The sequence below is a fragment of the Anser anser genome, assembly GCF_964211835.1.
Source record: "Anser anser genome assembly, chromosome: 15".
Lineage (NCBI taxonomy): Eukaryota > Metazoa > Chordata > Aves > Anseriformes > Anatidae > Anser > Anser anser.
In genome coordinates, this window is record NC_139736.1 from 12,351,372 (window position 1) to 12,377,974 (window position 26,603).

Consider the following 26,603-nt stretch of genomic DNA (forward strand, 5'->3'; position numbering starts at 1 on the left):
GGTGGCACTAAGGGCTGTGGTTTAGCGATGGGACTTGGTAGGTCAGACTGATGGTTGGCCTTGATGATCTTGAAGGTCTTTTTCAACCTAGATGATTCTATGATTACTTGAGTTAACTCTGAGAGCTAAATCTTCTAAACTGAAATTTCCTTTCTAAAAAGATCTCTAAAAACTGGAAAGCGGGCATTATTTGATCCTTACCCTCCAAGAAACTTAGTTAGTGCATAGTTTCAAATTACAGAATTTCAGAGCCACTGCCTTTGTCGTTTCACGTCCACACAGGAACATCATACTTGTTCCATCTTATCACAAACAAGGAAATGGGTTCTAAATTACTTTCTACTGAATGGCCTAAATCTAATCTATATAATAGCTAAATATTGACACAGGCTTGTCAAGAGCCGCATTCAGATAAGACATGCGAGTGGGTTTGTGCATGTGTGTATCCGTCTTGCAGTCTTTTTGTTTTACCATTTATGTATTCACTTGCAGGTTGGTAAAAGTAACGCTATATGGATCCCAGATTAAACTGTACAACATTGAAACTGCAGTACCATCTGTATTGAAACCTGACCTTATTGATGTGTGAGTATGAGATACGCGCTATGTGTGATTATATACAAATTTTGTACCTATGTGGGATGGAGGAAGCTTCGGATCTCTTAGATCTGGTGCTCTAATTACTAGCTTGGCAAATGTTCTGAAAATTGTAAATGTTAGCTAACCACAAGGGCACTTGCTGGCAACAGCCTTGACCTTTACCAGTATTTTGGACCGCTGTTTCCTCAAATTGATGTAGTTGGATTATTTAAAGAAAAATATGTTTGTGATCAGATGTTAAAATGCCCATTGTGCTAGCTCTAAAAGCAAACCATTATTCTGCTGTGTACTAATGGCTATAAAAGCTTGGCTCTTTTGCAGTAAAATTAGATGGTCAAGTAAGTGTTACAATGGTGGTATTTTAAGAAATAGATCCATTTTCAGGAAGGAGTGATACGTAGTTTGAGGCTTATGGGTTTTATTTTTTGCTACCAAAGTCAAATCTATGACCCAGGTAAAGATGGCTTTTTTTAGTGCAAAGTTTTGAATCCTTGGCTTCCAAAACAAATGTGTGCCTTCCAGCGATGCAGGCCATTTCTGAAACAAACGAATACCTTTGATCCAGAAGTTGACATTGTGTGAAATCTTGATGCCGCTGGTAGTAGGACATCACTCTAATGTCCTTTTGGAGACCTTCCATTGTTAATGGTTGTGTTGTACAAACCTGTTACCTGCCAGCTGGTGTTTTGTGAGCAGAATTTAAGGTTGTGCTTTTAAACATGTCAAGTGCTTGTTCTTCCTTCTGAGTGTACGTATAGGACCTTCCTGAAAACCCACAGTAGACTGGATTGCTCCTATTAATTCGAGTTACTAGAACTGAGTTTTATGCGGATAATGTTCCTTTACTGGTGTCTTCTCTTTCTGGTTTAAAGTAGCTCTGGAGGCTTTTCTTGTGATTTGTTAGTTAGGGGGTTTCGTCCTTTCCTCTTGGGTCTAATGTCCTTGAAGAAAATTGAGATCCATTGTCTAATGCGAGGCTAAAAAAAGGTACATTGTCATATATTTGGAGGACACCTGTCTGATCCCCCAAGCATCATCCTGACTCAAAAAAAAAAAAAGGTGAAATGGCATTCTACCAAAAGTATAATTATGAAGTATAATTATAGTCAGCCTACCAAATGATGATTGATAATTTGACCTTATCAGTTTATACTGTTGGTTTAATACTACTGCTCAGTGGACAAGTCCAGTTATAGCACACCTTTAAATATGCCTTGAATGTACAGGGTCCAGGACAAAGAAAAATTTAACGTAACCAACAATCACAAGGAATGCATCTGTTCTCATGTGGTGGAAGAATGGGAAAGAGACAAATATACTAAGGCTGGGGGGCGTGGGAGGGGGAGAAAGATGTAAAGGAAAAGAGCTGATTCGCAAAGAAAAGCCTTCACCCTGCTATTAAAAATAAAATTGTGAAAATACTTCCCTATTTTTGCCCACTGTGCATAAACCCACTGGACTTGCTGACAAACCGATGTGTTCAGGAGGTGGCTGATGCAGACCTGGAAGCTGCCTGCCAGAGATGACTGAGGTCTTAAATGTAGCCGCCCTGGTGGGGACGTGTACACATGGGAGGATCTTTGTTTTTGGAGGGAATATCAGCATTCATAGACTCTTTCAGTAAAATCTGCAGCACAGGGATTGTTGCATAGGGCACTTGTGATTGGGCAGTGTGTTACATACACTGGTGACCGTGTGTGATGAGATGCCCAAAGATTTCTAAAGGTAATTGCATTGTCCCCTCTTCCTACTAATCAAGTGGGCACATGGAATAAATCTTGTGCTGCAAGGTTAGGGAATATGGGAAGTGCTTGCAGGAGTACCTGGGACTAGGTTGTCATGGCACTTGTCGTTCTGCAGCCTCCACTGGTGTGAATTCGTGATTGCTTTCCCTTCTGTGCCCATTGCTGCATGGGGTTGGGAAGTCTGCAGAATCAAACGCTGCTATATATTGCTGTTAAATTTAATAAGGGATGGGGACCTTCTGAATCTAAACAGGTTGCAAATCTCTTCAGGTGGGTAAATATGATGGGAAAGAGTTCTGAAAATAAATAAGGATACCATTCTGCAGTCCTAACCTAATGCTCACTGGCACAACAATCCTCCCAAAGCAGTGTAACACAGCTTCAGGCAGGACAAGCGGCTGTCCCGCTTGTGTGCGTGTGGCACGTGTGTCTCTGACCCTTGCTCTCTTCCCCCATAGCCACGCGCAGTCCCTGGCAGCGCTGCAGGCCTACTCGCATTGGCTAGCACAGTTCTACAGCGAAGTTCACCGGCAGAACCCAGAGCAGTTCATCTCTCTCGTCTCCACCGCTCTGGAGGCAATCACACCCCTCATCAGCTCTAAGGTCAGTGCTGCGCTGAGGGCTGGGGCTGGGCGGCCACGTGGAGCAGGAGGCTCTCAAGCCATGGTGTGGTTCGTTCAGGTGTTGAGCAGCCTGCTCTGCACCACGCTGTGGCTCCATGCGAATCTGTGTGAGAGCTGATGTGCCTGCCAGAGCCACAGCAAATGTCTCGTGCAAGGCTGAGAATACGAACAACGCTGACTAATAGCACCATGGGGCAGGGCAAGCTAATACAAGAGTAAGCAACTTACAGGCGTATCAAGTCAGATTCATGATTTTATAGCTTGAAAGCAGGGAAGTATTTTTTCCACAGTATTAAGAGGAATGACCTGTGTTCTGATTGGTAAATAAATAGAACAGAACAGTTCTGTGGTTCTGCTTAGAAGGGACCTACAGAAATTGTGAAGTCCACCTGCCCGATCATTTAAGGGCTAACTAATTGTTAAAGCACGTTATTAAGGATATTATCCAAGTGCCTCTTCAACACTGACGGGCATGGAGCATCAACCACCTTTCTAGGAAGGCTGTTCCAGTGTTTGACCACCTTCACAATAAAGGAATATGTAAACTATTTTGCTTGCAAAACCTGGTAACGGCAACTCAGTGTGCTGTCACCTCTGCCGCACCGCGTGGCTCTGTGTGGCGGTGTTACTGGGCAGCCTGACCACGTGCCCCCTCTTGCAGGTGCAGGAGAAGCTGCTGCTGTCTGCGTGCCACCTGCTAGTCTCTTTAGCCACCACAGTGCGACCAGTGTTCTTGATCAGCATCCCTGCAGTACAGAAAGTGTTCAACAGGATCACAGACACTTCTGCTCAGCGGCTTCCTGATAAGGTGATTTTTGTCTGGAGTGTGAAGAAATGTAGCAGGTGTCCTTGGGATGCTCTGCCTCAGTTACTATTGTGAAGTATAACCTACAGTGGGGAGGGAGGGAAGGAGAGGGTAGGGGACAGCAGTTCTGTGTGTTGTGTATATCCAGGAATCAGTGACAGTTTGTCAACAGTTATCTGTTTCAAGCAACAGCATAAGGAAAAAACAAACACAGTTGCAACTCTTAGATCTTGTTCCGTTCTCGTTTGCCGAGACAGTCCCTGACTGCATTGCCTTTTCATACTGGCATGTTGATTCTGACGTATGGAAAGGGTTTTCTGTGAAACTTGTTAGCATTCCCCATATCTCACTCCAAATTACTATTTGTGTTACAGAAGTACCGAAAAGCGCCGGTAGAGGTTGGGTTACTATTGTATTGTGCGATAGCATGGAGGTATAAAGTGCCGTGTAAGTGTGCACGCTTGCGGTGAAAACCAGACACTGAGCAATGAAGGTGGCATCATCTTTGTTTTAGATATCTAAAGAATAGAGACGTCCTGTTGTACAGGAGGCTGGACAGAGCTGGGAGCAGGTTCCATCTCTTAGGACATGGAGCTTTGCTTCTCTTGCAGAGCTGCTAGTTTTCACTCGGGCTCAACTTTTGCTGTTGAACTCTTTCCTCAAAGAGTGAGCATTGCTGGATGTCTTGGACAACTGTAAAATGTCAGTCTGGGGTTGTGCTCTAGTAAAATAAAGTGGGTAGCAAACGCTGAAATCTTTTCTCTTTGCTTAATGCCTCATTGCTTTTAGGCCCAGGTGTTGGTGTGCAGAGCGCTGTCGAATGTGTTGTTGCTGCCCTGGCCAAATCTTCCAGAGAGCGAACAGCAGTGGGCAGTTCGCTCCACCAACCATGCCAGCCTAATCTCTGCCCTCACACGGGAATACCGCCAATTAAAATCCAACGCTATCTTGCCACAGAGGAAAGTGCAGATGGAGGACAGTAAGTACAAAGTTCCTTAGCATGTGCTGTCCTCTTACAGATACAGTGCAAACTGCTGATGGGAGTCATTAAGCTGTTTTTTTGATAATTATTTTAGCTGAGAAACTGTTTAGAGGAGGACCGGAAAGGAGCAATTAGTTTTCATAAGAGACACTTCTCTGTGTGTGTAAAGGACACTTTCACCCCTGGTTGCCAGTAAACTATTCCATCAAAGTGCTGTCTTCCTCAGTTGTTCTGGCAAAATGGGATCAAGTTTATAATAAAAACTTGAATAGTAATGATTGTGTTGGGAATACTGAACCACCTAATGGTGGGACTACCGTACTATAGTACTAGAAACATTGATTGGAGGCAGCGTTAATGAAGATTATGGTTATAAAACTTAAAGGGGAAAATAAGAATTTCATCTAGACTTAGGGAAGTCCTGTAGAGGTGTATATATGTAGGAGGAGAGCCCTGAAATATGCAGTCCAGGGACCTTTTGAAGCTATTCTATCTGTTTTGGGAGTGGTTTTGGGTATGTCTTGTCTTTCTTTTTTTTTTTTTATAAGAATCACTTGTTTATAGGTATTCTGTCACAGCTTCTGACAAACCTGACATGCTGGTAAGCTCTGTGCAGGAAGGGAGGAAGCGTGGGAGGGGGTTGTTTGAGCCTCACAAAAAGAATATCAGCCGACTGTTCACGTGGTTTTGAACTGATCCTATTCAGTTCTCCCAGTGTTTGGGTTAGTTTGTACAGTGATTTTGTACAACGACTCCAATCATTACTTTCAGAAATGGAAACCTGCAGGATATTTTCCTACCATAATGTGCTTCTAATTTCTTGGGCAGTTTATACTGGGTTGAAAATAATATTTAGAGCTCCATTCAGTCTCTGCACCTTGTACTCATTTTGTACTCAAGCAATGGATGCATCTGTAGGGCAGTAAGCCTGTATAATTTAAGAAAGCAAGTTGCCACAGGTACTTAACTGAACCTGTTTAAACATTTAAAACGTGAACGTGCATTGGGAATGTCTTTGACTCCAACCTGAGCTTGGTGTATATGCTGCCTTATGTGGTGTTCTAGGTACTGTGTGTGTGTGAACTTGATTCCTCTTCATTTTTTGCCTCTGAGTAGTTTTGACATATCAGGAAGTATCACTTCTCTGATTTTGCAGCCAAAGTGATCATCCATCAGACACTCAGCGTGTTAGAAGATATTGTGGAAAGTATCTCTGGAGAATCCACCAAGTCTCGACAGATCTGTTATCAGTCGCTGCAAGAATCCGTGCAGGTCTCACTAGCCCTCTTCCCAGCTTTCATTCATCAGTCAGGTATAACCATAGGACGGGCTTTAATGCTGTGAGTAGCTTTATGACCTACCGATAACATCCAAAGTCCATCAGCCTAGATCTTGGTGTTCATGTGAAGTGTGTGGGCTTGCTGTGCCTAAGTGTAACGTGAGTCTTCACTGCTGGGTGGGCTGGGCTGATTCAGAACAGGAAAGGGAGATCTTCTGTCATCTAGAACACAGTTGTGAAGGCTTGTCACACTTCCAGAAGGTGGAGATGCCCTGTGTTGCGTTCAGCAGCGAACAAGAATGGAGCTATTCATGAGCACCCAAAAAAAAGAGCTTTAAAATACTCTGGCTACCTTTGTCACTTATTTTCTGTCCAGAAGCTTGAAGACAAAGGAGTAGCTCTCATCAAACTTGATCACTGTAAAGGACAGGCGGAGATGTAACCAGAACTGGGGCTTGGCCATCCTGTGGCCAGCTGCTTATGTTTTGTATCACATCAGCGTAGCCTCTGTGCCCAGGACTACAGGAGCTTTATGAAGAGCCAAGCACTCCAGAAAAGCTTTTGGAGCTAGGTGGGATTTTCTCAGTGAAGCAGGCCTGTGGGGAGGCAAAACAAAGAAACAGAGGATCCAAGACAGCACGCTGCTGTGACTCGAGTGAATTGCTGTCTTCAGTTGCATGAGGCTGCTAGCCTGTTCTGTGTTGGCTGTAAAAGGCTGTATGAAGTAGGACATGAGCAGTTACAGCTTACCTTGGCTATTCAGTAGAGCCTGTTGGGACTGATAGAGAGTTTGCTGCAGTGCTGACCAGCCGACTGTACCACCATGAAAATTACTTCTGAAGTCAGAAGGATATTGTCAGTTCCTGGGGAAAAAAAAAAAAAAGATTCTGTCTCCTGGCCACCCCAAGCTGTATAGCTGTTTTGGATTTCCTTGTATTTCCTGTTAACCCTGTCCACGCAGTGAACAACTGGAGGTCAGCCCAGGCCATTGCAAGAGCTTTCTCCAAGCAGTCTGTGTAGGCAGACCGGACAAAGGGCCCTTGCTGATACTACTGTATTTGTTCTGAGTTGTTTGGTGCTGGCTGCACTTGTCCCTGATGGTCTTCAGAAGTGTACGAACAATCTTTAAGCTCTGTAGTAGTACCAGCTATTGGTTTCGGTTTCTAATAGCAACATTGCCGCTGTATTTCCAAGAATAAATGGGGTTCCCTGTACAGGAGGAGGGAGATCTCACATAAGACTACTTGATGTACTTGAATGTTGCCATAACACATTCATTTGGCTCTCCTGTTCTATCTTAGATGTGACGGATGAGATGCTGAGCTTCTTCCTCACTTTGTTTCAAGGACTGAGGGTGCAGATGGGAGTGCCTTTCACTGAGCAGATCATACAGACCTTCCTGAATATGTTCACCAGGTATTGTCATGCGTTGGTCACTTTTCCTTTACTCTCAGGATGATTTATCTTGAGCAGCCTAACAAAACAGGTCCTTGTCCCAAAAGAGTATAGTGTTTCCTCTGTGTCCAGAGCTAAAGCTGAGGAAAATGCTTCCAGGCCTGAAGTGACCCAGTCCACGCGCATCGAGTGCACAGGCATCATGGGATTTCAACTTTCCCACAGACTTTCTAATCTTGGAAGTTTGTGATACTGAACTGGACTCAGGCATTACCTGTTAGCTCCCACCTAACGTCTGTGTGCACCCCAGTTGTCTCTAAAGCTTTTGTTGGGGAAGGGTGTCGATCAATCCTTGGTCGAGACCTAGCTGCCTTCTGTGGCTTAATGTACTCGGTCCGTATTAGTTGAGCAAGGTTAGAGGCGCTATCTGCTTTCTTTTAAACTGGATAAGCATGCAGATCTCAGGACATGTTCCTGTACAACAACAACTTTTTTTGTTGTTTTAGAGAGCAGTTGGCAGAGAGCATCCTCCATGAGGGCAGCACTGGCTGTCGGGTGGTGGAGAAGTTTCTGAAAATCCTGCAAGTGGTGGTACAAGAGCCAGGCCAAGTGTTCAAGCCGTTTCTACCCAGCGTCATCTCACTGTGCATGGAGCAGGTCTACCCCATCATTGCGGAGGTAGGACTGTTCTCACCAGGTGAAGGAAGAAGGGGAAGGGAAGGCATTGCTGGGGGTGTGGGAGCAATGAAGTTTTTTAGATTTCCAAGAGCTGAAATGTCAGTCCCTATGCAGGGAGAGTTGGGTGACTAGACAGTAGGAATTGGAACCAGTGTGGGTGGAGGATTTTGTCAGGAGTTGTTAAAGGCGATAAAATTACAGACGTGCTCAAAGCAGGAGGTAAAACTCAAAACTGAATGATGTGTTCCTAGCATGATCCAAAAGCTGCTGAGGTTGATGCCTTCCTTAGAAGGAAATACTTTGCTCTGGTACCTTGGCTGCAGAGCACGACCCTGAGTGGCCACCAGGCAGGGTGCCGTTAGCAGTGGGACCCAGGGGATAAATGGGATTCCAGCACAGGAGCCTGCTTAGGCTTAGAGTTGTTTGTTTTTCTTTCCTCCTAGCGCTCATCTCCTGATGTGAAAGCAGAGTTGTTCGAGCTGCTTTTCCGGGTCCTCCACCATAACTGGCGGTACTTCTTCAAATCTAGTGTTTTGGCCAGTGTCCAAAGGGGAGTAGCAGAGGAGCAGATGGAGAACGAAGCACAGTTCAGTGCCATTATGCAGGTAACTCTGTCGCTGTTGTCTAAGCTCCCGTTCTGTAACGCAGTGTGCGCTGCTTGTGGCAGCGCGTTAAACGTGGCTGATTGGGATTAGACAAAGTCTTGTGTGAGGTCTTGTGTAGGACCGCTAAAAATCAAAGTAGAGCTGTCTTGCTGATCTGCTCGTGGGACACAGTGCCTCAGTTAACATTTCTTCCTCACTCCTGCTAATTCCTTTCCGTGCCTACATCCTTTGTCTGGACCTAAAATATTACTGGTGCTGACCCATTTACTACTTTTACAAGTCTTATAGTTAGTATTAGGACAAATTATTGGTGCAGGAAAGTTTTCTTGAGACCAAGATGTCTTCTAGTTTTATATGGAGTCATAGAATGGTTTGGGTTGGAAGGGGCCCTTAAAGACCACCCCCTGCCATAAGCAGGGACATCTTTCACCAGATCAGGTTGCTCAAAGCCCCATTCAACCTGACTCTGAATAGCCCCCCACAATGGGGCAACCACAGCTTCTCTCGGTAACCTGTCCTGGTGTCTCACCACCCTCATCGTGAAAAATGTCTTCCTTATATCTGGTCTAAATTGACCTTCTTTCAATTTAAAACCACTGCCCCTTGTCCTGTCAGTACAGGCCCTAGTAAAAAGTCTTTCTCCATCTTTCTAATAAGCCCCCTTCATATATTGAAATATATAAACATGAATGTATATATGTTCATATATGAACTTGTTCTGTATTGTTCCATTGAATCTGGCAGGGAAGGGTCATTGGGTAACCCTGTAATCTATGGCCTGAGGAATAGGGCAGGCAGAGGCAGTATGCCAGCACATGTACAATGAGCACCAGTCATCTCAGGCTGGGGGATAAAAAAAAGATCAGCCTTCTAATCGGTCTGTTACAAACCACCCGGTATGGAGCCCTTCACCTCCAGCTTGCATCAATGCAAACAAAAGCACACTTGCACCATGCTCTGGAAGCTCAGAGCAGAGCTTGCTAGTCAGAGGGCAGCGAGCACCGGAGCGGACGGCCACGTGCTTGGGCTTCAGGAGGGAGGGCTCTTTGCAGAGCCTGTCCTGGAGCGCTTGTGGAGGCGCAGTCCCTTCTGATGTACACGTGAAGAGGGAGCTCTTGCACTATGACGTGAACTATATTGGTATTTCTCTCTGGGCTTCCCTTATCTTAGCACCTTTGTGAATGAGGCCTGAGCTGGTCCCTGTGCAGGACTACCCAAGCACCTTTTCCTCCTGTAGCGGTGTGACACTTCCAAACTTACCCCAGTGTCTTGGCTTGTTGGTTTTTTTCTTTTTTTGGGGTGTGTGTGTGTGTATGGGGAGGCATTTACATGGTAATTTCAGTATGAACTGCAGCTGGTTGACAGTACTGGGCTAGTTTTACTACTTGGCTGCTGTTGTTTTGATGCCAGACTTCAATGTTCTGTAAATGCAAGAACAGCCAGCATTTTGTTTCAGATGTTACTGGGTACTATTGTGCTGCTTTCCACAGGAGATCTAAGTTCAGATCTAGCTCAGTCTTGAAAGGATTTGAAAGGGTCGTTTTTGTCCATCTAATAATAAATGGCTAATATCATAGAATCATTCAGGTTGGAAAAGACCTCTAAGATCATCCAGTCCAACTTTAACCTCGTACTAAAGTCCACCACTAAACCATGGTACGAAGTTCTAAATCTGTACGTTTCTTGAAGACCTCCAGGGATGGTGACTCAACCACTTCCCTGGGCAGCCTGTTCCAATGCTGCACAACTCTTTCAGTAAAAAAATGTCTCCTAATATCAAGTCTAAACCTCCCCTGGTGCAACTTGAGGCCATTTCCGACCCTCTTATCACTTGATGAATGAACACCAGTAAGAAGGAACACTCTTCTGTCCCGGATGTCTTGGAGTAGCAACTACTAAAATTCTCCTGCCTACCTCTGCTCATCTCTAGTGTTTCAAAGGAGCTTGGGGTGTTTAAGATTTTTATCCCAGAGTCTGTGCAGGCCTACCAGACGCTTCAGTGGGGTCCAGCAGACTTTGTTCCTAGGCTCTTCCTGTTTCTGTAATGCCCAGGTCAGGCTCCCAGCGCCCGTCTCTAACATCTTTCTAACTTAGTGCAGTAACGTGTTCAACACATCTGCCAGTCACCTTGGCCTCTAGGCTTAGATTGAGAGCAAAACCAGGGAGTCTGTTAGGGCTTTGTGCGTGCTCACCGTGGTACCTGTGGGGTTTCTTCCCCTGGGACATCCCACCAGAAGATCCCCTCCCACCCACCTGTGGGTACAGCCGACCACCTTGCATAAGCAGCAGAAGCGCCCTGGTCATTGGCATGCGTCTCAAACATTGACGTGGTGTTTCCAGAGGAGATCCGTAAATGGGTTCTGTGTGATGTTGGGGTGAAAGCGTTGTTCTGCCTGGCAGGTTTGATACTCGTTATGGTATCAGTCCCCTCACTTCAATTCTACTTTGTTCATAGGCGTTTGGCCAGTCCTTCCTGCAACCTGACATTCACCTATTCAAGCAGAATCTCTTCTACTTGGAGACACTGAACACCAAGCAGAAGCTGTACCACAAGGTAGGTCCGAGTTGACCAGTGCGTGCTCGGGCACCTGGCAATGGGCAGGTGCCGTTCTGAGACTTGCTCAGTAGGGAATTGAATCACAGCGAAGGAAGCTGTGCTAGGCAAGGTGCAGTTAAAGGCTAGGGCTTTCCAGTCCCAGGGGGCTGGAAGCTGCTTTGTGGTAGTGGGAAACTGTCTTTCAAACTTTCAAATGGTTCAAAAACTGACAGTCAGGATCTGGGGGCTTGTTTACTGCATCTTTTGCTGTGATTATGATGAGGATGTTGCTGGTCAGAGTGGCACTGCCACCTCCCTGATACCACTGCACTTGGCACAGGAGGAATCCCAATGCTTGCTAGTCAAAGCAAGCCTTGTGACCCTGAGGGAAAGCAAAGAACACACGCAGTGATGGGGCGATTTGTCTGAGGAAGTAAAATTGGTGGATCAAGTAGGTCATTGCTGAGACAGTGGCAGAGTCTCCCCATCGTTCTTGTCTGGGTCAGCAGCAGGGTGTTCAGCATTTGCAGTTGGGTCACTGCAAGGTGGTTGTCCATTGCTGTCAAGTAGGATCCGGCCTCCAGACCCTCTAATTTAGGGTTGTTGGCGGCTGTCATGAAGAACTAGAGTTGCAGTCCAGGGTCTAGCCCTTCTGATTAGCTTGTGAAGGCAGAGCTTTCAGGTTTGCCTCTGTGGTCACAACTCAAGGACAGTCCATCATGTTAACAGCTGCCTGCTGCAGACTTTCAGGCAGCTAGCCAGATTCCCTAGGAACTCTGGCTGCTTTCAGGAGCACTGGGCAGGGCTAACGTTGGCAGGGATTTAAATGGGATTTGATGCAGTTTCCTAAAATGCCAATGTTCAAAACTTGAACTAGATGTGAGGTAAGCGTGGCCAAATTGACAGTTAATTTCGAAGCAGATATCCATCTAGCTTGTTGTAGCCATTTGTGCTTTTGGCACAGCTCAGACTGGAAAATGATCTCTGTGCTCACAAACGCTTGCAGACCTCACTGGTAGCTCAGAAGCTGCTGGTGTTGAAGTGACCCGGTGCCGCCATGCTCGCGTGCCTGGTCTGACCTCTGAAGTTTGCGCTTCTGAAGCGATGTGCTGCTGCTCTGGTGCCTGTAGTGGGAGGAGGGTTGCTGGTGTGAAGTTGCCTAACTGTGTCCTCCTCTTGGTGTGCAGAAGATCTTCCGGACGACCATGCTGTTCCAGTTCGTGAATGTGCTCCTTCAGGTGCTTGTCCACAAGTCGCACGACCTGTTGCAGGAGGAGATCGGCATTGCCACCTATAATATGGCCTCAGTGGACTTTGATGGCTTCTACTCAGCCTTTCTCCCTGAGTTCCTGGCCAGTTGTGATGGTGTGGACTCGAACCAGAAAAACGTGCTGGGAAGGAATTTCAAAATGGACCGGGTAAGAAGTGAAGGTGCTGCAGAAGAGTGCAAGTATTCCTGGGATGGGCAGTGTTCTTCTTGCTGAGCATGCTGGTAGACAGCCATAGGCTTCTCCGAGCAGTGGTTTGAGGCAGTACCGCTTTTGCTGCAAACGTTTCCATAGTCAGCAATGCCTAGCCTAGGATCTTTCACTGTGGGTAGCGAAGTTGCCATCTCATCTCTTGGACTGCCTCATTCTGTGGGAATTGGGGAATATGTTCCCTAGGGGGAGTAGGCTGACATTTGCTAAGAGTGGGACCTTCAGATCCTTGCCAAAATCTTGCTGCAGCTGCTAGCCAGATGTTTGAGGGTTACAAGTGAAGACGACGATGGTGTAGCTGCAATTGAGGGAGGCTGTGAGTTCCCTGTAGAACATCACGGCAGCGCAGCCAGCTCATGGTTTCAGTCTGCTGAAGCTTGGTTGTCTGCTTGCTTCTTCTCCCATGGGAGATGGTGGGGATTTGAGACCAGGTTTAAGGGTAGGAGAGGAGCTTTGAGAGGATTGTTGAACTTCCAGTAGGCGATTGCTCTTCAGGAAAACCAGCCCTTTGTCAGGGGGTTGCGGGACACAGGAACCTTGGCAGGAGCGCACAGAACAGTTGCCGCTGCAGATGGCGGTGTCGTGACTGTTCGTGTTGTGCCTGAGTGCACAGCGAGGAGCCCGTGCCACGAACGGAGCCTGGTTCTCTGCAGTCAGCTCTCTGGAGCAACCCCGGAGCAGTCTCTGTTCCAGCCTACGTAGGCTGCAGAAACTCAGGTTTCCTGGGCTCAGACACTGGAGGAAATAGTCTGTTAATCTCATGTATGAAAATACACGTGGGTGTTTGGCCCTCCCAGTGCCTTTCTGTTCTCTGCTGTCTTACAGTGCCCGCAGGTACTGTTGTTGTTGCAGTACAACGTGCTGTTTGATCTCTTCCAGGATCTGCCATCGTTTACCCAGAATGTGCACAGACTGGTGAATGACCTGCGCTACTACAGACTCTGCAATGACAGTTTGCCCCCTGGAACTGTGAAACTATAGTTACTGCACTGGACTCGTGTTTTGATCACTGTAGGGAACGGATCCATGTTTCGTTTTGCCACCACCTTCTCTCCTCCCTGGTTTTGTCAGTACTGCAGGACACGGTGTCTTGCAGGTGGGCACATCTTCTCGGATTCATGCACCACGCTTCCTTCTTCCCTCCCAGCCCAAAGGCCCCCAGCTGGAGTCAGCACTGTCTGCAGGATGTGTCTTAACGCCCAACCGCAGGGCATCTCAGCTGTATGGAGAGTCCTCTTGCCCGGGTTTTGTTCGACTAACGTAGCACTTTGTTGCGTCTGGAGATATCTGTGGAGTTGTCTTGAGAGATCTTGTGCGTATCAATCATGAGGCAGAAGCGCCAAAGACTACTTCAGACATTCGTACCTTCGTGTCATTCCACCTTCCTGCCCCTGCCCAGCTCTCGGAGGAGGAGACTTGTGATGTTGGGACTGTTTTGGCACTTCTGTCACTCCCTTTGTTTTTTAAATTGCCTTGAAAACCTCCCTGCTGTTTGTGGGGATTAGAGACATTTTGTTTTTTTTAAACGTTTTCTCATCATTCCATTGTGATACTAAAACAACATGCTTAATGGAAATAAAGTGCTTACTTTGTTGTTTTAAGTAACTTCTAATTTATTTTCCACGCAGGCCTGCCACCAAGCCGTTTTGCAGCAAGGCGTGTTTCATGCTGCAGGCAGGGATCTGCAGTGGAGCCAGAGGACAGGCAGCAGCTGCCTGCACTGCCCATCCTGCCCGCTTCGCAGAAACGCCTCGTGCAAGCTCCGTGCACAGTCTGTTCTGCGAGCGGTCTAGCTGCTCTTGAGAGATGCAGTGCCGAACTGGTGCAGAGCAGCGTGACCTTTCTCCACTCCCACTTTACCTACTGCCGATGTTCCCTGTTTTCTGTTATCCGTTGTGGTGATTGGTCTATTCCCTTCGGCAGTCCCTTGTCCATGTTGATCAAGAGCTGCCCACAGGAGGAAAATCTCTCAATGCCAGCAGAGTTGCGTTGCAGGACACCTGAGCTGAAGGCCAGCCGCTGGCCAGTGACCTGACGCTGGCACTGGAGCATAAAGCTAAAATCCCAGTCCCTATTCAAACTGGACTGGATTTTGTGGGGCTCGTGAAGTCTCTGATCATGCAGCTGGGAGCCATTTGTCCCTGCAGTTCTCTCATCAGGTAGCTAGAGCGGAGCATTAAAATGGTTTTACTCCTCTGCTGTATTTTCTTTGCAGCTCCAAGGGCAGGTTCAGCAAGGGCTGCGTGGTGGGAATAGCTCCTGTCCTTGTGCAAGCCTGGGGCAGTTGTTCAGATTAGTGTGCGTTCTCCCCAAAATGTTCACAGACGTGGACAGGAAGTGAGATGGCTGCGTGTGGGCAGCCGGAAGGTCTCGGGGGGGAGATGAAGCATAGGGAGCACTCGCTCCACAGTTCCTTTAGTTTTGTTAAAAACATTTTGCAATGCACACGTTTGCTGTTGGGAGATGATGTTTGGATAACCTGTGTACAGCTGGAGCCATGTGTCCAGGCTGCCTGCACTGGGACTGGTTTGTTTGTGGGCTTTGTACCCGGCAGTGAGCGGTTGGCAAGATGCAGGTGAACCAGAGCCCACCCCCTTGGGGCTGTGTGCCCCCAGGCCCTGTACCTGGGGCTGTGAACTGTCTGTGGAGGTCCTCAGGGGGGTGTGAAGAGCAGCCCGGTGAGGTTAACGTGGGGACTGCAGTCCTGCTACAGTACCAGAGAGGTCTCCTGCATCCTCTCACTGCTACTGAAAGTCCTCTTGTGGAGAAATGGGGGGAGGGCATGGGTGCGGATTCTGTCTGTCCTGCTGGAGCTGTCTGGGTTCAGGTGTTCCTGCAGTCCCTGTAGGTCCCTGCTTCAAGCTGGGGCTGGGGTGGGAAGGGGCAGCCGGGGGCTTCACTCTACTCCCAGCACCACGGTGCTCTGGGCTGGTGATTCTTTCTTGCAAAACCTTTGGTTGATCGTGGCTGTTTGCTGACAGAGGGTGAAAGTGCGTGTTTTTCCCTGGCTGGGCAACTGATCAAGGGCAGCAGCTGGAAGGAGGCCAAAGCCCAGGTTGGAACCTGCGAGCCCCTGCACTAAAAAGTGATTCTCCTTTGCTGGTCACCTTCAGTGCTTAGTCTAACTTCCACCCAGGTCCATAGACAAAGACAAAAATGCCCCCCGCCTTGCCTCTAGCAGTGCCCTGGGGTTGAAGTTCCTGGGCTCTTCCCCAGGGTGGGGGCAGTGAGCCGTGGATCCCCTGTCCCCCCGCTCCACTACAGCTGGCCCTGGCTCACCCAGGTGCTGAGGAGCTGCTGCTGTCCCCCTGTGTCCCAAAGGCAGTGGGCCGTGGGGTTGGCAGCCGGGTGCGATGCCTCATTGCCCCCCTTCCCCAGGGTGAGGAGCAGGAGGACACCGATGCACTGGGCTACGTGGGGTGGCAGGGGAGCACCTGGCCCTGGGTGTTGGGCACTCACTGAGTAAATATCCCAGTAAATGTCTGCGTGTATCTGTGTTAATCTTACCCAAAGCACCTCCTTCCTCTGTACCATCACTCTCTGTGCCATTTGGGTGCTGGGGAGCAGGCTTCCCCCCCAAAACCCCTCTTTGCAGGGCTGGCAGCAGCTTCTGGTCAGCGAAGGGGCTGTTGGGCGAGCGCTGGCCATCGCCCTGTTTGCCTGGGGGGAGGCCCTGCCCCATCCCGTGGCAGCTTTGCTGAGCCCGGGCCGGGCCCCCCCCTGCGGCCTCTTTAAGGGGAGGGCCGGGAGGGCCGAGCCGGCCCCGGCCGGGCGTTTAAAGCCTCCACCCGGGCGGCCGAGGCCGACTCCGAGCCGCCCGCCCCGGCCATGGGCTCCCTGGGGCGCTGCCTGGCCCGGGGCCTGCTGCGGCGGCAGCCCGGCCTCGGCCGCCCCCTCGGGCCGCCCCGCCGCTACGGCTCCGGTGAGACCCGGCCCCGGCCTGCCCCAGGGCCCCCAGCCCCGGCCTTCCCTCCGTCCCTTCCCCACCCTGCCCCGGGGACCCTGTCCCCATCCCCGGCCCCGCTGCCCGTCCCCTCCCGGTGCCCCCGGGTCGGTGCTGGGGGCTCCTGACCCCGACCCCCGGGCGCTGAGGCCGGGGCCGGCGGCGGCTCCCCCGGTGCCACCCCGGGGTTCGGTGTCCCCAGGGCCAGGTCGGGGCTGTCCTGCTCTGCCCTGGGGGGACAGGCACGGAGCGTCCCCCCCTAACCCCGGGGCTGGCGCTGGAACGCCCTTGCTTGGATTCGCATCCCCTTTCCTGGCTCCTGCCTCGCTGCGCCGGGATGCTCGGTGCCCCTGGGGACTTGTGCCCTCCTCGCTCTGCTCCTGCCTGCGCCTTCCCCTGCTGCGTGGCTCCGGCAGGGGCTGCGGGTGGCAGTGACAGCCGGGCCAGGCCCTGCCACCAGCCGAAACCAGGGCGAGCCCGTCCCACGCTGGGATCAAGCGCTGCCGGACGCGTCCCCTGCGCTCCTCACGGCATCGCTGCGCCTCCCTTGGGCCCGCGGCCGCATCCAGCCAGCGGGGGCCCAGGCACTGCTGGTGGGGGGGACATCGCAGAGCCCACGGTGACAGGGATGGGAAAGGGGATGGTGCTGGGGACGGAGACGCGGACGGGGCTGGGTTTGCAGGAGCAGCCGGGTGGCCGTGGTTCAGTGTCCCCGCGCCCCCCGTAGCCCCCCCGGAGCTGCGGGAGCAGACGCTGGTGCTGGTGAAGCCGGACGCGGTGCAGCGGCGGCTGGTGGGCGACGTCATCCGGCGCTTCGAGCGGCGCGGGTTCAAGCTGGTGGCCATGAAGCTGCTCCAGGTACCCGTCCCTACGCTGCAGCCCCCCGGGGGACCCCGCGCCACGGGGATGAACGCGGGCACCCACCGGGTGTCCCCGCCGTCACCCCGCGGTGCCATCAGGCGGACCGGGGCCTCCTGGACAAGCACTACCAGCAGCTGCGGCAGAAGCCCTTCTACCCCGCGCTCCTCTCCTACATGACCTCGGGGCCGCTGGTGGCCATGGTGAGCAGCCAGCCCTCGCCCCCCCCCGGCCTCTCCGGGGCTGTGGTGCTCAGGCGTCCCCTGTCCCGCAGGTGTGGGAGGGCTACAACGTGGTCCGGTCCTCGCGGGCCATGGTGGGGGACACCAACTCGGCACAGGCGGCGGCGGGGACCATCCGAGGGGACTTCAGCATGCACGTCAGCAGGTAGGGGGGGCGTGGGGACGGGGACGGCGCGGGACCCCGGCGGCCACGTCCCCGTCCCCATCCCTGTGCAGGAACGTGGTGCACGCCAGCGACTCGGTGGAGACGGCGCTGCAGGAGATCGGCTTCTGGTTCCAGCGGGACGAGCTGGTGGCCTGGGAGAGCAGCGACCGGGACTACACCTACGGGCCCTAGGGACGTCCAGCCAGGACCTGCCCCCCCCCCCCCCAGCCCATTAAAACCCAGTGCCTCCAGTGTGGCTCTGCGCTTGTCAATCGATGGCCATTATGGGGCACTGGGATGGCACAGGGAAGCTCTGGGGGGCACCAGGATGACACCACGACATGCTGAATGTCACTGGGGTGGCAATGGCCAGCACTGGGATGGCACTGGAAGTCACTGGGCGTTAGTGGGAAGCTCTGGAGGGCGCTGAGATGTTCCCAAAAAGTGCTGGGTGGCTTTGGTGGCAACGGGTGGTACTGAGACGTCGCTGGGAGGCATCGGGATGTCACTGGGGTGCAATGACACGGCACTGGGACGTCTTCGGCGGTCACTGGGACAGTGCTGGGGAGGCTCGGGGGGACAGCAGGATGTCAGCGAGACATACTGGGGGGCACTGGGGGGTCCCTGGGGACAGCACGAGGCTCGGCGGGGCACTGGGAGGGACTGGAGGGGACTGGGAGGGCGGGTGTGGAGGCTCTGAGAGGCACTGGGATGGCACTGGGAGGGGCCAGGCCGTCACTGGGAGCACTGGGACAGGGGCACTGGGAGCACTGGGCGGCGCTGTGGGACCCCGCTCCGGCCCCGCTCCGTTGCCAGGCGACGCCCGCAGGCGCATGCGCCGGGGCTGCGACGGGCGGGCGGTGGCACGGCGAGAACTACAGCTCCCGGCATGCCCCGCGGGGAGCCGCCTCCACAGCAGCCCCGCGCGGAACTACAACTCCCGGCGGGCCGTGCGGCGGCGGGGACTACAACTCCCGGCGGGCCGCGGGAGGGGGGGGGCAGAGAGGGTCCGCGAGGGGCCGCCATGGCGCAGGGCGCCGCCGCCTCCCGGCCGCCGGGGGACGTGGAGGCCGACGAGTGCCTGCGGGAGTACCGGCACCTCTTCAGCCCCGACATCCTGGCGTGAGTGAGCGCCCGGCGGGGCGGGGGCGGCCCCGGGGCACGGCTCTGGCCCCCCCCCCCACACACACACACACTCCGTGTTCCCCCCCGCAGGGGCCAGGTGGCCTTCGTCACCGGCGGCGGCTCCGGCATCGGCTTCCGCATCGCCGAGATCTTCATGAGGTGAGGGCGCTGCGGGCACCCGCCCCCTGCCCCCCCCCCGTGTCCCCCCGGCCCCCCCGGCCCCCCGACCCCCCCCGTGTGTCCCCTGACCCCCCCCCGTCCCCTGACCCCCCCCCCTTTAGCCCCCCGCCCCCTCAACCACCCCTCCGTTCTGTTTCAGGCACGGCTGCCGCACCGTCATCGCGAGCAGGAGCCTGCAGCGGGTGTCGGAGGTGAGCTCAGGGCCCAGGGAGAGCTGCGGACGCCTGGAGACCCGCCTGCTGCCTGCCCTGCGTGGAGCTGGGGGCGTACTGGGGGGCAAGGGGCCTGTCCCCGCTGCCCCGTCCTCTTCCCTCAGCTCCCAGCGCCCCAGCGGGCAGCAGCCGTGAGATGGGGCGGGTTGGGGGGGGCTGCAGCCCCCGTGCCTGGCAGTAGGGCTCAGTTAGTCACAGGAATTGCTCCCTTCCCCTGCTGGCCTTGGGAGGTGCTGTTCTCGTCGCCTGGCAGGACAGACCCCTGAAAGCCTCGTGCGACAGGTCCGGTGCTCTGACGGAGTGTTTTCTTTCTGTAGTTGAGCTCCAGAGCCTGGGGTTACATCTTCTCGTCTCAACGAGACAGAAAGAAACAAACGGCAGCGAAGGTTTGTTGGGAGCTGGCAGAGCCCGAGGTCAAACTGCAAACTCAGCCTCGAGTATGACGAGCCCCCCTTGTCTGGGAGCTACGTGGGCTGAGAGGGGCTCCCTGAGTCCCAAAAGCTCGCTTCTCTTGTGCATTGAGGCAAAGCGGAGGCTGCAAGGACTGGAGAATCAGTGTTAGGCTGCAGCTACCCCGTACATGGCTGGGTGGGACAAACACCCCCCCGTGTGTCTGACCCTGGGCTGGAATCTGGCTGGTTGCAGTTCCTGTTCCTCCCCCCTGGCTTCTGAGCTGTCTCGGGGGGAAGCAGCCGAGGGAAAGCTGTGCAGTAGCCACGTGTTTCACTGAAACACAGCAAAGATCAAAATCAGTACTTGGGAGTGAGCTGGTGTGACCCGCCTGCCTCCGGGAGGCGGTGAGTGCTGCCGTCTCACGTGCCACAAAACGAGCTGCAGAGCTCGGGAGCTTTTCAGTCCTGAGGGAGCGGAGCGCGCAGGGACTGCGTTCCCAGGGTCTGGACCCTTGGTGTATGTGCTTGGCAGTCGGGGCTCTGAACTTCTCGGAGAACGGCGCGACGAGGCTGCGGGCACGCAGAACGTCGCTGGGTGTTGCGCGGGGCTCCGGCCGAGTTTTGCCCCGTGCTCGACGTCCTGGGCTGCTGGGGAGAGGCGTGCCCCTAGCAGGAGGGGTGCCAGGTGGCTGCCGGGTGGCAGAGCTGCCCCTTCTGCCTCGCCGGCAAAGCCCCTGGTTAGCGTTCGCCCTTTTACCTCCTGATGCTTTGGATCTAAAGGTTGCTTGTGTCAGAACCTCGCTGGGGTCCGACCTTTGTACTCGCCCTGCAGAGACCTCGCTCGGGACGTGCTGCGCGCGATCGCCGGGGAGGTGGCTGGGCTTAGGGAGCCGGGGCCCGCATGGGACAGAATGTGCAGGAGCTTCCTCCGGCTCTCTCAGGCTCCCTGGCCGCACTTGGGCAGGGCTCTCCCCTGCCCCAGGGTTGTTTTAGTTTGTTCTTTGTGCTGGCTGATGAGGGGCAGCCTTTCTAGGACGGGATGTGGCACGCGTCCGTGCGGGCAGTGCCTGTGCTTGCTGTGTGCCGGCAGGGCCGTGGCTCCCGCCAGCCTGCGTGCCGGCTGCGAGGTCTGGGTCTGGCCCTCGCTGAAGAGCGGAGCCCCGGAAAGAATCGCGCTTCTCCCTTCTCCCAGGCCTCAAAAAAGCTGGTGGCAGCCACGGGGCAGCAGTGCCTGCCTCTGTCCATAGATGTCAGGCAGCCTCAAACCATCGTGGCCGCGGTGGAGGAGGCGCTGAGGGAGTTCAAGCGCATCGACATCCTGGTTAACGGTGAGCTGCCGGCGCGGGGAGGGGAGGGCCGGCACAGGCTGTGCCGGGGGGGCGCTCAGTGCGGGGGCTGCGTGTGCCGCGTCCGCCTTCTGCTCCGCTCCGGGAGCGGCTGGGCAGGCGTCGGTGCAAGACGCTGAGAGCAGCACAGCAGGGATGCTCCCGGAGGAAGCCAGGACCCGTCCGTAGCCAGCCCTGCACGGGCCATCCCTGCGCCCCCAGTGCCACGAGCGATTTATCCCCTGGTCGGGGCTGTTTCCACACCCCCTCCAACCCGCCCAAGCAGTGCCGCTCGCTGTCCCCCCCCCCAGAAGTCCCTGACCTGCCCGACGGCTCCTGGCCCCACGCTGAGCCCCCGACTTGTTCTTAGGTGCTGCGGGAAACTTCCTGTGCCCAGCCAGCGCCCTGTCCTTCAACGCCTTCAAGACCGTGATGGATATCGACACCCTGGGCACCTTCAACACCTCCAAAGTTCTCTTCGAGAAATATTTCCGGGTAAGCGGCTTCTGGTAAGCAGGAGGTTAGCGTTGCACAAACCGCGCTTGTGGGACATTCAGGGAAGCGTACCGGGCTGTGTGCCCGGGGCTGCGCTGTGTGCCCGGGGCTGCGCTGTCAGCCTGCGCCACCTGCCCTGCTCGGATCCTGTTCCCTTTTGGGGACCGCAGCCCCCCCGCGGGAAGCGGGAGCCGTGCTCCCAGTCCTGCCGGTCCCCGGCCACGGGGCTTTGACTTGCGTAGCACCTTCCCGTGCTCTGCCGCCTGCCCGGGAAGAAGTAAACTGCTGCCCCTCTGCTTTCCCCCGGCCGTCACCTGCGGCTCCTGCCTCTCTGGAAGGTTCCTGCGCGGTGAGGCCAGGGGATGTGTCAGCAGCACGGAGGTGGCTGTGCCTGCGGGTGACCTCCCTCCGAGCCCGCCGTGCTCCTGCACGATCCCTCGTGCTGATGTCTAACGCCACGTCTCGTTTCCCTCCCCAGGACCACGGTGGGGTCATCGTTAACATCACGGCGACTCTGGGCTACCGCGGGCAGGCTCTGCAGGTGCACGCTGGCACCGCCAAGGCTGCTATAGGTACCTGAAGGCTCTTTGCTGGGGCTCTGCAAGCTGGCTGGGGCCAGCAAGGAAGCTGCTTCTCCCTGGGTATTGGGATGGGAAAATCTCGGTGGGGGAGGCGAACAAGAAGCGGTGTGGGTGCTGGGTGCTGTGCAGTGCTGACGTGCGTGGGTTTGGGGCGAGGCTCTTCTCTCACCTGGGCATGCTCTTCCAGGACCCTTTGCTCTTGGCCGGTCTCCCTGGCCTTTTGCCCCCCTGACAGTTGCTGGAATGGCTTCGCTCTCCGTGCCTCATTCCTCTTGTACTCTCTGCCCCTTCGCAGACGCCATGACCCGTCACCTCGCTGTGGAGTGGGGTCCCAACAATATCCGAGTGAACAGCCTGGCGCCAGGCCCCATCACGGGCACCGAGGGCTTCCGGCGCCTGGGTAAGGCCCCGGGGCTGCTGCCTCTGCCCTGGCATCTGCTCGGGCGGGGACCGCCACGGAGCACCGGGGCCACGCAGCTCACGGGGTTTGGGGCGCTGCTGCCGGGCTGCCGGATTGAGTGGCGGTGGGCGAGAGGGTCCCGTGCTCGTAGCTGACTCCTTTCTCCCATCGTTCAGGTGGAAAATCTGCTGAGGAAGCAAGCCAGTTTGACACGATCCCCCTTCACCGCGCGGGGAACAAGACGGAGATCGCCCACAGCACGCTCTACCTGGCGAGCCCCCTCTCCTCCTACGTGACAGGCACCACCCTGGTGGTGGACGGCGGGAGCTGGCTGACCTCTGCCAACAACTTCCCCGCCTTGCTGGGTATTGCTTCATCCTCTGCTAAACTCTAGGTGACGTGCCTTTCCCCCTCGGTGGGCTTAGAGCAGGGCTCCTGTCACAAACCCCGTGGCCCCGTGGCGTGGAGGCACGGCTGCCGTACCAGCGGGCATCGTGCTGCCTTCTTCACCTGCCTTGGTCCCGTTGTGCCGCGCTCTGCCCCTGCCGAGGCTGCCGCCGCGCAGGCCACGGGTGCTGCAGCGAGCTGCTGGGGTGCTGGGCTCTAGCTGGGGTGCTGGGCTCTAGCACCTGGCTCTGAGCGCTCCCCTGCGCCCAGGCCCTGCTTGGGCGAGTGAAGAAGGTTGGGGCCTGGGCTGAGTTGTGGGGTGGGCAGCTGGGATCCCTGCTGAGGCCCCCCGGGAGCCCCCCCGGGACCGGGAGGCAGCAGGAGCCGTGTGCCGTGCTGCCGTGGGCACAGGAGGAGTGTTGCGGGGTTGGCCGCAGCGCTGCCAGGGCGGAGAAGCGAAGCCGCAGCAGCACCAGGACTGCAGGAGGTGCCACGGGGCGTGCCAGGCCCGTTGCCGCGAGATGCCGCGCAGTGCGGGGAGCGTGGGGGAGGGCAGAACTGGATGTTTTTTTCTCCTCTGAGCCCCTGTGGGTGACGGGGTCTCTCTTCCTCCTGCTGGGGGACGCTCGTCTGGGTGCCTCCAAGCGTCCCACGAAGCAGGACAGCGCTCCGCTTCTGTGCCCCACCATCAGGCCCGGGTCCTGGCAGCCTCTGCCTCCCCTTTCTTCCTTGCAGGAGTTACTGCAGCGTGGCTCACGTCGGGGCTGGGTCGCACGCGGGCCTCGTTTTGGCCGCGGGTGCCTGCAGAGCCGGGGAGCGGGGCTGGGGCTTTTTGGGAGAGGGCTCTCCTTTCACACCCGCCTCCTCCTGCTGTCCTCGGGCAGCGCCGCGCGTACCGACCTCCCGGCTCTCTTACAGATTTCTGGGCTGCGGGAGCAAACCAAAACCAGTGACGGGCAGCCTGGGACGGACCGACGGACAGAAACCTGACAGCGCTGCTGCCCTGGGACGTCTCGGCGTGGCAGCACCCACGGGGGAGCCGCGTCCCAGCGGCGCCTGGAGGAGCACCGAGGGTGCTGCGGGGGTTGCGAGCACAGCCGGGGGTGGGGGTTCTGATGGTTGTTGCCCAGCCTGCGGCTCCCTGCCGTTGCTCTCCTGCTGTCCGGCCTCTCCCTGCCCTCTCGGCCCCAGAGCTGCGCTGCGCCACGGCCGGGGGGCAGCTCAGGGGCTGGCTTGGGGAGTGCCGCGCGCTTCCCCGCTGCTGCTGCCGGCTGCCACCTCTGCTCCCCAGCTCGTGCTGCTGGGGGAACGGGCTCAGCCTCGGCGCTCCCGGTGGCGCAGCCGGGCGAGAAGCCCGGTGCCCGTGGGGCCGAGGTGCCGGCGGGTTTTGGCTCGCCCCGAGCCCCCCGAGGGCTGCCCCAGAGCTGGGCCGCGAGCGGTTTGCTACTGCCCCCGGGCCCCCAATAAAGAACTTCCCTGCGGAGCCCTGCCTTCTCCTCTGTGCCCCCGCGCAGGGGCTGAGCCGCGCTGGGGGTCCCCCCAAGGGGCAGCGGCTGGCCCCGGGGTTTTTGTTCTTTTTTTTTGGGGGGGGTTTGGGGTTTTTGGTGGTTTGTAACCCAAATCCTTTCTCCCTGCCCTGGGTTTGTCCCAGCTCTCTCCAGCTGCCGCTCGGTGCTCACGGTCCTGCTCCCGACGCCTGTCCCGGGGAGCTGGGCGGGGGTTTTGGGGCGGAAAAGGGCCGCTTTGGGGCCGAGGCGTCGCGCTGCGGCCCCGGGGCCCGGCCCCACGTGCGCGCGGGCCCTTTAAGGCCGGCCCCGAGCCGGGGCGGGCGGGGACGCGACACTGGCGGTGACGTCACCGCCCGGCCCGCTGCGGCGGCCGCGCTGGGATAAATCCCGCGGTTCTCCGCCGCCTGCCCCGGCTGCGGCGGCGCGGGCGGGCGGGCGGGCGGTGGCGGCGGGGCGGGCTCCCGGAGCACGGAGCCGGGGCGGGGCCGGGCCGGGCCGTACCGAGCGGGGCCGCCCCGGGGAGGGCTGGGCGGGGCCGGCGCCGCCTCGCACAAAGCCGGGAGCGGGCGGAGCCGCCGGCGGCGCGGAGCTCCCGGCCGCGATGTGAGGGGCGATGGCCGCGGGGCATGGCCGCGCCGCGGGGAGCCGCCGGGCAGGGGCAGGCAGCAGCTGGGCGGCGGCGGCGGGGGCCGCGGGGTGACCATGGAGCCGCAGCCGCCGCCGGGGGACCGGGGCCGCCCCGGGCTGCGGTGGGACGAGACGGAACCGGAGCTGGAACCGGAGCTGGAACTGGAACCGGAGCCGGAACCGGAGCTGGAACCGGAGCCGGGAGCAGCCCCCTGGGCACCTGAGCCGGCCGCGGGGGCGCCGCCGTGGGCAGCCCCGGTGCAGAGCCCGGGGGGCAGCCCCGAGGCCGAGCCGCGCCTCCGCCCCGTCTTCGACGCCCTCGACCGCGACGGCGACGGCTTCGTGCGGGTGGAGGAGTTCGTCCAGTTCGCCACGGCCTACGGGGCCGAGCAGGTGAGGCTGGGGCGCTCCCGAGGCCGGGGGGGGGGCTCCCCGAGGCCGGGCCTGGCCCCGGCGGCGCGGGGTCCCCCCGAAATGGCGGCCGCCTGCCAGGCCCTGCCTTCACGCCTCGCTCGAGGCCCCGCGGGGTGCCCGGGAGGACGACCGCCGCCGCTCCTCGAGGAGCTCCGGGTGGGAGCGGAGGCAGCGCCCGCCTCGCTGGCGTCCCGGTGGAGGACGATGGCCGGCCTTGGTGGGCACCGAGAGGACCGGGAGAAGCCGGCGGCCCCGCTGGGCACCCCGTGCTGCAGGGAGCCGGCGCCTCCCGTCCTCATCCCGCAGGAATAAACCACCCGGGTCCTCCGGCGTGCCAGGCCCCACGAGATCCTGCGTGGGCGCCGTGCTGGGCGCGGGGCTGCTCGCTTGTTGTAGGCCTGACGATCCTCAATATGTTGTGTTTTTTTTGGTTTCTTTTCCTTCTTTCTGCTGCTTTGCAGCACGGTGAGCCGGCGTTCCCTTGCAGCAGATCCGCCGCGGTGTAATTTGAGGCTGCCGGGTATGACCCAAAATGGAGAGAGCTCCCGCAGCTCGCCAGGGGATGGAAATGAATTTGCGGTTGTTCTGTGCATTGGCCTGTGCTGCCACTGCCGTCACAAAGCGTTGCGTAAAATAGATTTATTTAAGGTATGCAGGCATCCTCGGGAAGCCGGTGTGTGCTCGCCCGGGAGCTGGGCTTTGCTCCTCCAGCTGCAGCTGCCGTGCAGGCACTGAAGTGCCATGACAAAGCAAATTATCGTGTGTGAAGGAGTGCTCGGTGGGAGAGGGGCTTTTATTCCTCCTCCTGGTAAAAACCTCTCCTAGGAAGAGGCGAGAGGCATCCCTTCAAGGCAACGCCTCTGCGAAGGGGGGGCTATTGAACTTCTTTGGCAGGGCCCTGCTGAGGGGCTGTGAGGGGCACGGTGCTCGCAGCCTCCTGGCGTGATAACAGGTAGCGTCACGGCACCGGGGCGTCAGGAGATCGCAGCCGGGCGACAGGAGCCTTATCTCGTCTTATCTCGCCTCGCTGCGGCTCGGGCCCC

General features: G+C 56.2%; 4 protein-coding genes across 9 annotated transcripts in view; all 4 read left to right on the plus strand.

The window, feature by feature from the left end:
* Positions 1-14,327, plus strand: part of XPO6 (exportin 6) — a 55,058-nt gene extending 40,731 nt beyond the window's left edge. For all 4 annotated transcript variants that reach the window (XM_083800254.1, XM_083800253.1, XM_083800255.1 and 1 more), the window contains 11 exons: positions 493-585; positions 2,804-2,948; positions 3,630-3,776; positions 4,563-4,752; positions 5,912-6,067; positions 7,336-7,450; positions 7,936-8,107; positions 8,551-8,712; positions 11,168-11,266; positions 12,436-12,666; positions 13,606-14,327. In XM_083800254.1, the coding sequence (XP_083656380.1) occupies positions 493-585; positions 2,804-2,948; positions 3,630-3,776; positions 4,563-4,752; positions 5,912-6,067; positions 7,336-7,450; positions 7,936-8,107; positions 8,551-8,712; positions 11,168-11,266; positions 12,436-12,666; positions 13,606-13,707 (1,612 nt within the window). In that variant the 3' untranslated portion in view covers positions 13,708-14,327. The remainder of the gene's footprint in view (positions 1-492; positions 586-2,803; positions 2,949-3,629; positions 3,777-4,562; positions 4,753-5,911; positions 6,068-7,335; positions 7,451-7,935; positions 8,108-8,550; positions 8,713-11,167; positions 11,267-12,435; positions 12,667-13,605) is intronic.
* Positions 14,328-16,489: 2,162 nt separating this feature from the next.
* On the plus strand, positions 16,490-18,165 carry LOC310882076 (nucleoside diphosphate kinase, mitochondrial-like). The gene is made up of 5 exons (XM_083800271.1): positions 16,490-16,648; positions 17,397-17,527; positions 17,629-17,730; positions 17,802-17,914; positions 17,986-18,165. The coding sequence occupies exons 1-5, from the start codon at positions 16,555-16,557 to the stop codon at positions 18,104-18,106; spliced, it is 561 nt and encodes a 186-aa protein (XP_083656397.1). The 5' UTR covers positions 16,490-16,554; the 3' UTR covers positions 18,107-18,165.
* Positions 18,166-18,861: 696 nt separating this feature from the next.
* On the plus strand, positions 18,862-24,494 carry DECR2 (2,4-dienoyl-CoA reductase 2). Of its 2 annotated transcripts, none has more exons than XM_083800546.1 (9): positions 18,862-19,036; positions 19,130-19,198; positions 19,359-19,410; positions 21,016-21,151; positions 21,519-21,643; positions 22,122-22,215; positions 22,520-22,624; positions 22,801-23,018; positions 23,930-24,494. In XM_083800546.1, exons 1-8 carry the CDS (start codon positions 18,939-18,941, stop codon positions 23,016-23,018), a joined length of 897 nt encoding a protein of 298 aa, XP_083656672.1. In that variant the 5' UTR covers positions 18,862-18,938; the 3' UTR covers positions 23,930-24,494. The 2 variants fall into 2 exon arrangements, with proteins under 2 accessions (XP_083656672.1, XP_083656671.1); XM_083800545.1 differs by having other exon boundaries at positions 22,801-22,989.
* Positions 24,495-25,082: 588 nt separating this feature from the next.
* RAB11FIP3 (RAB11 family interacting protein 3) overlaps positions 25,083-26,603 on the plus strand; it is a 73,026-nt gene continuing 71,505 nt past the window's right edge. Inside the window, exon 1 of one of the 2 annotated variants that reach the window (XM_083800526.1) lies at positions 25,083-25,539. In XM_083800526.1, coding sequence (XP_083656652.1) covers positions 25,222-25,539 — 318 coding nt within the window. In that variant the 5' untranslated portion in view covers positions 25,083-25,221. The remainder of the gene's footprint in view (positions 25,540-26,603) is intronic. The other variant, XM_083800525.1, reaches the window with a different exon arrangement.

Excerpts from the sequence above, each read along its gene's own strand:
- LOC310882076 (XM_083800271.1), top strand. The coding sequence starts at position 16,555 with ATGGGCTCCCTGGGGCGCTGCCTGGCCCGGGGCCTGCTGCGGCGGCAG. Across the intron at positions 16,649-17,396 it reads GCCCCGCCGCTACGGCTCCG|CCCCCCCGGAGCTGCGGGAG; the intron begins GTGAGACCCGGC and ends CGCCCCCCGTAG. Across the intron at positions 17,915-17,985 it reads TTCAGCATGCACGTCAGCAG|GAACGTGGTGCACGCCAGCG; the intron begins GTAGGGGGGGCG and ends ATCCCTGTGCAG.
- DECR2 (XM_083800545.1), top strand. The coding sequence starts at position 18,939 with ATGGCGCAGGGCGCCGCCGCCTCCCGGCCGCCGGGGGACGTGGAGGCC. Across the intron at positions 21,152-21,518 it reads CATCGACATCCTGGTTAACG|GTGCTGCGGGAAACTTCCTG; the intron begins GTGAGCTGCCGG and ends ACTTGTTCTTAG. Across the intron at positions 21,644-22,121 it reads TCTTCGAGAAATATTTCCGG|GACCACGGTGGGGTCATCGT; the intron begins GTAAGCGGCTTC and ends TTCCCTCCCCAG.